Below are 11,982 nucleotides of genomic sequence, written 5' to 3' on the forward strand. Positions count from 1 at the left end.
CGAAGCTGACCGAGTATCGTTTGTATGTCCGTGTATAACTCCATTAACAGGTGAAGAACGCTTGCTAGAGCTTGTTGCTAGAACAGTGCATAAAGGAAGAAGTTCGCAATCTACTTCTCTAAGAAACAAATAATAGCTCTGTCAATTTTAAAAATAGTAATTACTGTGAAAAGTGTTCAGCTATGGTGTTGTAGCTCCAATGCTAGCTTATGAGAGACACCTCTGAGAAGAAGGTATTTTTACATTAACCATAGAAACCACAATCCTTAAAGATAACTTTAAATAAGAAACTCTTTTATTAACAATATTTTTTGTTGTTCCATTTAGAATAAAGGTTCGCTTCAGTTTGAAGACAAATGGGATTTCATGCGCCCTATCGTTCTGAAACTTCTTCGTCAGGAGTCTGTCACAAAACAGCAATGGTTTGATCTGTTTTCGTAAGTAGTTTTTTTAGTATCTTATATCCTTCTGCATAATGGGAATACAGTTACAGTACTACTTCTGATCCAGAAGTCACGTATGACAAGGACTATGTGGGAACACACAGAACAACAGTATTAGTTTAAGTTTTATGAAGTGGTAAGTGTGCCTTCATCACTGTAAATGTGCAAAAGTAGAATTTTGCTGAGATTCAGATCTTTGCAAATAGGATGGAGAAAGAACAGCAGAGCTTTTGACTTCAGCTGGTCATAGTAAACAAGTTTGGTACCTGCCCACAAAGCTTTTGTTAGAATTAGAGAGAAAATGTTGTTTACTGCTTTGGCAGTAAGTTCATTTAAAGGCAGTGTGACATTATTCCGATTTGAATGGCTTTCTTCTAAAATACCGTAAGAAGGCTACTGAAGTAACGGGGTAATGCAGTTTAGCTAGTATAATTTGAATAGTTTTATACCCTAAGAATAATATATACAATATTTTTCAGACAGTGTTTGCATTATTATACTTTCTAAAAACCCTACCATTTTCCTCCTTCCCAAAAGCCAGAAGTTGCTTCCTGTTAGGTGGTGATTTTTTTCTTAAAATACATCGTGTGACCTTTGCCAACACAGTATGGAAGTGAGTTAGAACATATGTATCGAAAGTATATCTAAAATAATCTTTGTCTCAACATAGTTATTTTCCCTCAAATACAGTTGTAGCTTAAATCTGCAGTCTCTCCTTCTGCTTTTTAAAATCTGTCACAGAAGTGTTTTATGTAAATGCCGCCTTGTTGCAGTTTGTATCTTTATTGCTTTTTTTGATGAGGACGGTGGAGCGATTCTTTTTACACCCATCTTACTGCACCTGTCCAACTTTTCTGCCAACCGAAAGGAGACGTAGTTTATCATGTAATGAGTTTAAATATCTTATGATATCGCGGCTATAGTAGTTGCCAGAAACGTGGTATAGTTAAGGTACAAATTCAGTTCTGAGTCATTGCTTTCATTTTTAATAACTAGTTCAATAATCCTCCATTGGTTTTGAAATTTTCCGTTTAGTATTTTTCTTGTAGCTGAATTATTGAATAGAACTTAAGTAACTTTGTGGCTAAATTAAGGATATTGAAGGAAAGGATCCCACTCTTTTAGGTTTATATTTTTGGACAGTGTTTTTTGTTAAGCTTTTTAATAAAGTTTCAAAATCTATACGTGTCTCTTACCTGCCCTTAAGAGTACAATTATCCAGTATTGCTTTTTTCACTGCTGTCTGGAATTTTAAGAGGCATTTTAAATACAGTAACACCTTTTCTGCATGTGGAAGTTGCGTAAGTCTCACAAGTTAGGCAGACCTCTGTAAATCCTGGGCCAGCACCTTTGATCTGTGTCAAAGGAACTTTTTATCTTGTAAGTTTTGTCTTTTCAGTTAAACTAAAAAAGATGCTTTTGTATTGAAAGAACTGTATTGATTTAATAGGAACAAAATCATACCTTTACATTATGTAGTTGCTTTCCTGCAAAGATGTAGCTGCCGTATTGAAAGGAGGAAGAAGAACCAGAGGAAGGTACTGAGTCAAAAAAAGGCTTGCTAGGCCACATTAGGTATGACGTATGGTTAGGAGTGTAACTTGCTTTATTTAGTCTTTAGTATGGAAAGAAAATAGGAATTAAGTTACACTTGCTGGGCTGTCAGCTAGGAGAAACAGGAATTTATTTGAATGTTGATTAAAACTCATTAATAGAATTTTGCTTTACAATGCTGTTTGGTAGCTTTTCTACAGTAGGGTTCCACTTTAAAATGCTGCCACTGTCATGAAGTGTTTAAGTTATCTTACTAAACTGGGTAAAATGTCTTTTAAATTACCTCATGCCCCTAAGCTCAAATTTCTCACAAGGAAGGTCTCTTTCCTTTGTAGCATGAGGATGTTGTAGTGCTTGGATTGTGAAACTGTGAGTGAAGGCTGCATGTTAATCACAGTATTTTAGAATAATATGGGCTGAGTAGTAATGCTTCTACTGGCAAGTGATTTCTGTCTTTGTTAAAGAGAAGCTTTAAAAATTGTCCTTAATGCAATAAGGATTATTGAATAGATACTGAAAGCAGAATTGGCTTCTGCATCTCCTTCTTGACCGTAGCCTTTTCATAGTTAGGTTGCTGTTACTTGCTTCCAAGACTTTCTTACAGGTTCAGTCTCTTTTCCAAACGTGTTTTCTTGCATGTGCCACTGAGATCTAACCATGTATTGTTTGAGAATGATACATAAAAAATGTATTAATTTCTTAGATGTACTTAAACTATGACTGTTTAAGCCTCATACATTACAGCATTTAACTTTTAGTAGCTGTTACTAAAAGCTGGATAAATTGTTTTCTAGAGATGTACATGCAGTTTGCTTGTGGGATGATAAAGGTCCAGCAAAAATCCACCAGGCTCTGAAGGAAGACATCCTTGATTTTATTAAACAGGCACAAGCAGTAAGTTTTTAACGTTTCTTAACTTCTATTTGTATTGTTAGAAGAATAACCAAATATTTCTGACTTTCATTGGATCAAAATGCATTGCTTTTTTGTTTGAAATTCTGTGCTGTTTTGGAGATCATAATTGCCCCATGAACATCTATTGACAAAAAGAAGACTTAGCCTTGAGCATTTGCCTTGGCTCATTGTTTTCTCACAGTCCTGAAACTGTGGTGGGCAGTGATTTTTGTGTTATATTAAAAAAAAAAAAAAAAACAAAAAAAAAAAAGCAAACAAAACGCAGCATTATTTTTGTTTATCCAACAGTAGTTACGGAATCTTCTTCCCCTTGAAAACTTCTTGAGGCAAAATTTTCTATAAGAAATTACTGTCTGGAAAAAAAGTACTTTTTGTCTAGCTTTAGTGCTATGCTGACATGTTCATGGATGGCTTTAAAATAAGCTGTATGTAAGGCATAGATTCAAAGGAAATTTTTGTGTTTGTAAAATGTATAGCAAGAAATGTTTTCTGTAATAAGGGATTTAAAAGAGGGGGTAGTTGTGAGATTAAAAAAAAAAATCAAAAAAAATCCCATGACAAAGGTTTGGAAAGGAGAAAATAAAAGTCTATAAAAATCTTTCTCAGTGAAGAGATTTACAGCACTAAGCCATTGCTTAAAGAAAAATAGTTTCTTGTATAGGCTTTTGTATAGCCAGGCATATAAACGTTGATTTTTCAGTTGCATCAGGGTGCTTGCTCACATGCATAAATGCTATGCTGAAGCAGGGCCTTTGATGTGTTCTGTGTTGGCTGTTGTTTGAAGGGCATCTTTTTAGGCATTATGACAGCCATTCTACAGTGTAGTTGGGGTTTCCAGGCATTAATAAAATATGCATGCTAACTAGCTGTCTGGGTGTAAGGAAAGGTTGGTAGATGCCATTGAATTAAACTTTTCACTGTATAGAATATACCATAGTCCTTACAGGTGTATTTATTTTTAGGTACGGTTGTACCAGTACATGCCTTTGGACCAAAGGTTTTGATATTTTTGATTTGCAGATGGCTTAAAAGAAAAAAAAATTGTTAATTTGGAAAATTTAAATGTACTGACTGCTTGTTTGCTATTACCTTTCTTTACCCTTTAGAAATGGTCCATATGCCATGCCCTAAACTAAATGGTACTTAAATATGTAGACTTTCTTCTGATATATCTGAATATTTGCATTTTATATGGGAAGTTATTTTCAGTTTATGCAAAGTCAGTCTGTATTTTGTGCAGAAAATTGTTTGTAAGTTACCTCCTGTTCTCCACCCTTCCTCCAGAGAGTGCTGAGTCATCAAGATGATACAGCTTTACTAAAAGCCTATATAGTGGAGTGGCGCAAGTTCTTCACACAGTGTGATATTTTGCCCAAGCCGTTTTGTCAATTAGAGATTACTTTAATGGGCAAGCAGGGCAGCAACAAGAAGTCCAGCGTAGAAGACAGCATTGTTCGAAAGGTAAGTGATCGGTATTAAGAGTTTTGTTGCACACTGTTCTGCCTACTGTAATGAACAGTACAGAAGAGGTTCTGTAGCTGAAGATGAAATTGCACCAATCGTGTAACACAACAATCATGTAATACAACAATACAATCATTGCTTTACTGTGAGGATCAGAACAACCCTGCAACTTTGTTTTTTTCCCCTCCACAATAATTTCACTCTGTTTCTCCAGTTTTACTTTGGCTATTAACAGTTTTGTTCAGGTGATTAAAGCACTTCTTTGTTGGGCTTTGGGTTTGTTTGGGTTTTTGTTTGTTTCTTGTAATTATGACTTGAATCCTGGGATGGGAGGCAGTTGTAAATTCACTTACTGTTTCTATACTTGTTGAGTAGCAAGTGTCCTTGTATACATAAGTGAGTAGTTTTTCTTCTCCTAGTTTATTTGCCTAGGCCAAGATCTTAACTGGGGCACATCTCTGCATTTTTATAAATGACCAGTTAAATACTGTCATCTCAAGTTAAATATGGCTATTGATCTAATTTCCCCTTTTTCCTCCAAACTGTCAGTCATATCAATGAAAAGATGGGATGTGTAGAATCTCGTAAATATGATTATTTTTTTTTTTTTAACTGTTTCGTGTCAGTTAAAGAAAGTCTAGGGTTTTGAGTATGGAGTGCCCAGTGTTCTGAATCCCATGAATAATGGTCCTTGAAATTGCTTTAGTCTTTTATTATGAGAAAAATGGAGCATATCAGTTGTAAAATGTTAAGTCCTTCGGTTTAACATCATTCATTATCCCTTTTCATTGCAGAAAGTATCTGTGGGGAAATGAAATTTCTTTAGCAATCTTTCATTTGGTACTGAAGATCATTTTAACTGTCCCCCTGTCTCCAGGATGGGAAGATCAAAATAGTTCAAATGCATTACTTTGGGCAAGGTTTTTTTTCTTCGCCCTCCCATTTTGACATCTGATCCTCTACACCCCCTGAAGAAAAGGAAGAGAGAACAGCAGCAAAGAGAGGAATCACCACCTCCATTTATCTTTTTTGTTTTCATTGTTTGTTGGAGAAAGCATGTGATCTTATTAGGCAAACTTGAACTCTTAACTGCTGTATGCGGAAGGCAGGAGAACTAAAAAATGAAAGGAAAAACAATGTGGAGTGGAGAAAGTAGTGAGGAGAAGCTGGTGAAGGGTCTGGAGGGTAAGTCTTATGAGGAGCGGCTGAGGGAGCTGGGGGTGTTTAGCCTGGAGAAGAGGAGGCTGAGGGGAGACCTGATCGCTCTCTACAACGACCTGAAAGGAGGGGGTAGCAAGGTGGGGGTTGGCCTATTCTCCCAGGGAACTCCTGGAAGGACAAGAGGACATAGTCTGTAACTGCACCAGGGGAAGTTCAGGCTAGAAATGAGGAGGCATTTCTTCACAGAAAGGGTCGTTAGGCATTGGGATGGGCTGCCCAGGGAGGTGGTGGAGTCACCATCCCTGGAGGGGTTTAAGAAAAGACTGGAGGTGGCCCTTAGTGCCATGGTCTGGTTGACATGGGGGTCTGAGGGCAAAGGTTGGACTCGATGATCCCAGAGGTCTCTTCCAACCAAATCGATTCTGTGATTCTGTGAAACTGGGAGAAAGAACTGGTGTCTAACAATTCAGATTTTGTTCAGGATTGAAGCTAATGGAGATGTGTCTTACCTCTCATATGCAGTCCAGTTAGGACTATCTCATGACTGGGACATCGCAGAGTCTCCAACCTATCTTATTATTTCATACTCACTGCTGAAGGTCACTTCCTGTTTCTGGCATCATTCTCTGTAGTTTTCTAAAAAGCGCTTTGGAAACACTTCCTTGAGACCCATGCTTGAGAAGTTTTTCGTATAGTCACCCATAATGATACGTGTGTTTTCCTTCAAATTCCTCTGTAGAACTTCCTTATCCGTGATGTCTAAAAGGAGTTTGACCGTGGCAAAAGCTGTTTAATGTGCCTGCCAGGTTGCTTGACATTCTCTCACTGTTTTCTTCTCCAGTTTTTACTCATTTCAGCTCTTGTAGAGCAATTCTGTAATTGTACAGCGCAACCATAATACGCATATTGGTAATGTTAAAATAGTGAAAAAAGTAATTGAAGAAGTGTAGTCAAATAAAGCTTTGCTTCTAAGAATGTTGCAGTGTTTTGAACAATAATTCCCTTCCAACACATATGACTTCATTGTCAGAAATGGAAATGTAGCCGAAATTGAGATACAGTTACGGAGAGGTTAAGAATAAAGGATGGTGAACTTATCTCCCTTGAAAGGACGTCTGACTTTTATTAGGTGCTTGCTGTGTTAAAAGCTAAAGCTTTCAAAGCAAAAATGGAACAAGACGATCTAATCTTTACTGTTAACTTTGCCGTACAACTGTGTCAAGTTGTTCTAAGCTCATTTTTAGTGAGCTTATTCACAATCATAAGGTCAAATTTGAACTGTTAAATTTTATGATTCCAACCTGCCTTCCACTGCCAGTGTAGACTGACAATTGGCATGTTTAAATTACATTCATAGCAGTTACTGTCAAGTTTGAAGGTACTGTAAGTTTGAGCTTTCTTCTAAAGCAGTGAAATGGCATGAGTTGCATAGAAAAAACAAAAATTATCTTTTAAACTTTGGCATAATTTCATTAGATATTCAGTGGCACGTAGGAAGAGGCAGATCCAAGGTCTAAGGGCAAAAAAAAAAAAAACACAACAGACCACATTAACTTGAATTTTAAAGCAAGTTAAGATTTTTAACAAACATTTAGCTGCTAGACAGCTGGTGGAGCTGAGGTGACCATAAGTATGGCTTGGGCTGGCCAGGAGCTTTCTGTGTTGCGCAGCTGCAGCACATTGGGTCTGGTGATCAGGTGTAATGCAATACATTTGCAGCAGTGTGAGTAGCAATCACCAAAAAAAAAAAAAAAAAAAAAATCACACAGTGGAATATGAAGGGACCCTTTGAGTGATGAGGATTTTGTTAGGAACCTCCATAACTAATTTTAAAACTTGGCAGTGCTTAGATGAGGTTTGGAGTTTTTTATAAATTACATATGCATTACTTGCATATTGAACTTTCAATGCAATTCAAAAACATCAGTCGTCTGTTTTTTTACATAACTGTGTTGTTAATTGAGTTTTTGGGTTTGTTTAAGACTGAGCCTGCCAAATAGTGAACTATGTTTGGGTGTTTGGCTCAGAAGTACCCCCTAATATTGCAACTCCTGACACATTGCATTGCTGAAAAAGTAAGTTGACTGAGAACTGTAAAAATAATACAGAATTATGGAATTAATATGTGAATCAAATACTGATTCCCCTAGCTGTCCAGTCACATAAAGTAAGTTTAGAATATAAGCTGAATATTACTTCTATAACAAATTCAGAGCAAGATCAAGGTAGTTGAACTGCTGTATATAACCTGAAAATTACATTATAGATTGCTTGATTTCTGTTTCTAATCTCTTGTGTTTCTTTTGCACAAATGTAGGTCTGCATGTACCTTTCTGACAGGATTATTTTTTTTTCTTCTTGATACACAGCTCATGCTCGATACGTGGAATGAATCCATATTTTCAAATATAAAAAACAGACTTCAGGACAGTGCAATGAAGCTAGTTCATGCTGAAAGACTAGGAGAAGCTTTTGACTCTCAGCTCGTTATTGGAGTTCGAGAATCATATGGTATGTCTTGCACAGACCGATCTCTGTTGCCTTCTCACTTTAGTAAATGAATTTTCATCGTACAGAGTTGACAATTGTGGTGATAGGGTTGGAATAATTATCTCAGCATTTTGTATTGATTTTGTTGTTGTTGTTGATACAAATTAAATTCTGTTTAAAATCTTGAACTTCTAAGTAGTTTAGCTATGCATCAGTTACTGCAAACTCAGTGTTTTCAAATAGCAAACTACTTTTTGACCTTTTAGGGTTGCAGATACAACTTTCTGTCCATGCTCCTTTTCATACTGTTCAGACAGTACCGTATTCTTCAGACAGTCGGAAGAAGAAGTGCTAAACAGGCTGCATCTAAGACTCTTGATCTTTTTCTTCTTTGCAAAACAGATCTGTGTATTTGAAACTTCTATGACATTTTACCATTGCCTGCTGCTTCTTCAAAGCTTTGCAGCCTGTTGAATTAAACTTGTGGCCAATAGTCTCTCAGATGGCTTTATAGATGTCCAGTGCTAAATTTTTTTAAACCATGTTCCATTTCAGGGCTTCATTTATGTGTTTATTTCTCTTTAACAGTTTAGAGAAACTTTTTTCCAAATAGTGCAAAGCACTGCAGTAAGCTCACTGTCTCCATTCTTGCAAAACAGAAAAAAACAATGCAAAAAAAAGAGTCTAAAATGGAGACATTGAGATTCTAAGAGCAGTGTGTAAGAAAAGCTGTTTGCTCAGTCAGATGGAGAAGTTTTCACTTTATTAAGCATTATGCTGAGCTTTTTTTATTTTAATTTTTTTCCAATTTTGCAGTTGTATGTGTGTTTCTGGTTACCATGTTTGAATGTCTGAAATGCTGGAGATAAGTATGCAGTTCTTTCCAGTTCCCTACAGTTAATCTAAGCGTTATTGGAGCAAGGACTGGACAATTTTGGTTACTTTTAGGGATCAGAGTGTATTTATAGGATACTTCAAATTGTTCAATGCAACCTTTTAATACAAGACTCATTTTAATGAGAGAGTTTTGCTTCTTATTAGCCATGTAAGTTTCCAAGACTTAAGAGCAAATTTGGACTTTCTCTTTGCAGTTAACCTTTGTTCGAATCCTGAAGATAAACTTCAGATATATCGGGATAACTTTGAAAAGGCATATTTGGATTCAACAGAGAGATTTTATAGAACACAAGCTCCTTCTTATTTACAACAAAATGGTGTACAGAATTATATGAAATATGTAAGTAAAAATTCTGTTGTAATTATGTTCTGAAAGTATTAATACTTAAAATGATTGCTGTTCTACTTTTGCACAGGCAGATGCTAAACTAAAAGAAGAAGAGAAAAGAGCGCTACGATATTTAGAAACAAGGCGTGAATGTAACTCTGTAGAAGCAGTGAGTATAATGTGTAGAAAAACTGATGTATTTTATATTTATATAGTATTACTACATAGCAATTTTTATTTTTGTGTGTGCTACAGTATTATTTGTTAGCAGTAGATTGATATGAAACTGTTGGGTTTATGTTTTTTTAAATCATGTATTATATTTTTTTTCTTGCAAAAATCTGTGTTAGTTTCCAATCTGGCAATTTACAATTTCTACAAATGTTTTAATAGCAAATGTAGATGAAAAGTTCAGACTGAAGGACAGGGTTTTTTTCAAGTTGATTTTTATTCTTTCATTTTGAGTCAGATATGATTTTTCCTTTTTCTCCTGTGCTTAACAGTGGATGAGAATGATGTTTGAAAATAAGCTGGCTAATCTATTAGGTAAAGGGTTTCTCAGTGCTCATTTAGAATACCTGAAAGAGTTATTGTTCATTGCAATCAAAAGGAACAAACAAAATTTCGTTAAAACTATTCTAGATTTCCTCTTAGGCTGAAATATGGCCATTTAATATAAAGGATGTTTTTTCTTTTTTTTTACTTGCCCTTCCCCGTCTTGAGCAATATTTTACACAGTTTAGATTCTGGAGGAAGATTTGACTGCAGTGAATAGTTCATCATTGTCTGTGTCGAAATTCATTCAGGAAACAGGTTGTTTTAAATAAATACCCTTTAAATCTGAATTTTTGTGCAGTGGATCAAAATGTATTTTATGTCTTTTGTTAAGTTGTAAATCATTCATTTTGCACAGCTATAAATTGTAACCGGTATAAAGAGGTTGACAAGAGAGAGATGATCCTGACACGTAGGAGCAGTTTCTGTTCTAGATCTAAGCATAATGTCTTGTTCAAGCCAACCAGCCTGGTCCAAATAGGGTATGCTGGAATGAGAACTATTCTTAGCTCTTGGATGTATACTTGGAAACTAAGTAGGGTAGTCGGTGTTCCAAAAGTGGTGGCTCCCTTGAGAGAAAAGAGGCGACAGAAATATTAAGCTCATTACTGGTTTGGAAGAGAGTTTACTACACTCAACTAACCTACACATTTTGAAGAAATATGGTTTCCTGTATAGAGTTTATTCAAGCTTACACATACTTTGATGAATCAGTGAATGCATTAATTATTTTATAGAGCATAGTTGTTGAGAACAGGCTAGATTTTGTGTCATGGCAAACTTGAGACAGATCAGACTTCGGTGTTCAGATGGCTAAATGAGCTAATTCTGTGTTTAATATATTTCAGCTAATGGAGTGCTGCGTCAATGCCCTGGTGACATCTTTTAAAGAGACTATTTTAGCTGAATGCCAAGGCATGATCAAACGAAATGAAACAGAAAGTAAGTGAAGCTTCAAGAACAGTGCAGGATGAACTCAGCATTAACTGCATAAAAATAGATTTGTTTGTACATGTATCAAATTACTGTTTTTAATAGATGGTGGCAGGGTTTCGTAGATAAAATACTACTGCACGTGGGCAATTTTATCTCACAAAAAATGACCTTCATTGGTTAGTATATTTTTTTTATATCACTTCTTAAATCTGTGTGTACAATACCCTAATTTATATGACTGTATAGCTCTCATCTTACTTGAAAGAAAAGAATATTTTGTGTTCCGTTTTCTTTATTTTTCTACAAGTTCTTTTCCTCGCATTGACCAACTGTCGTAAATGTTGCGTGTGTCTGTCTGTCTTTTTGAATAGTTCAGATGCAAACACTCCCCCTTTGTTCCACCCCCACTATCCCCTTTCCTCTGGAGAAAAAGTGAAGCACCTCTTTACAATGCTGTTTTTCTGAAAAGCAGGGAGAAATTTTTATTGTTCTGATTATTGGTGCAGGACCAATAGGTCAGTAACCAAAATCTCTGCGAGTTTTTTTCATCTGGTTTTACAGCCAGTATGTTACTGTGAGTATTGAAAGTTAGCTCTGCATGCTTTTTTAAAGTTTTCAAAAGTTTTTTCAACTCTGCTGCCATAAATTGAGAGGTTAGTGTGATTTGGAAGTCTTATGTTGGTCCTCTCTGATGAACCAGACTAGATAAGCCATCAAAATGACATAATTCAAGTAGGGAAATTGAAGAAAAAAAAAAAAAAAAAGCTGAAATCACAGGTTAATTATTTTTTTTGAAGTCTCGGTATCCTGTAGCCAGGGAATATTTACTAATGTCTAGATGAAGTTTTCATTTCTACGCAAATGTGAAAACTGTTTTATGACTTAGAACAGTGTAGAAAATACTCACTTTTAAAGCTAGCATTTCAGAAAATATTTGACCTCAAAACTATGTCGTACTGATCTGTTCATCTAGCAGCATGATTTCTGGCAGTAGTCCAGAGCTAAATCTAGAAAGCCACCAAACTTCTTATGAGTACATGTTACAGCCTTTGGGAGAACACAGGAGGCTTCTTTAAATGCAGATCTTCAGAAGGGTTCATCTATAGCATCCAAAGCATCTTTCTTTAGAAACTTGTTGAAGTATTCACACAGTCCTCTTTTCTTGTGGCTACGTCTGCCCCATGATACTGTGTGGTTGCAAAATACTTCTGTTTAGTATATAAGAACTCAAGCATCTCT

The 11,982-nt window shown here is 35.9% G+C and overlaps 1 protein-coding gene across 1 annotated transcript; it reads left to right on the forward strand.

Moving 5' to 3' along the window:
* Positions 1 to 333: 333 nt before the first annotated feature.
* On the forward strand, positions 334 to 10,749 carry LOC104162159 (cullin-5-like; the record flags this gene model as incomplete). Its single annotated transcript, XM_009700824.1, has 7 exons — positions 334 to 437; positions 2,792 to 2,891; positions 4,197 to 4,373; positions 7,907 to 8,048; positions 9,119 to 9,264; positions 9,341 to 9,421; positions 10,656 to 10,749. Coding segments are annotated over exons 1-7 (811 nt in total), but the record flags the coding sequence as incomplete, so codon positions are not given.
* Between the last annotated feature and the right edge of the window lie 1,233 nt (positions 10,750 to 11,982).

Source organism: Cariama cristata, unplaced genomic scaffold, assembly GCF_000690535.1.
Source record: "Cariama cristata isolate BGI_N322 unplaced genomic scaffold, ASM69053v1 scaffold17675, whole genome shotgun sequence".
NCBI lineage: Eukaryota > Metazoa > Chordata > Aves > Cariamiformes > Cariamidae > Cariama > Cariama cristata.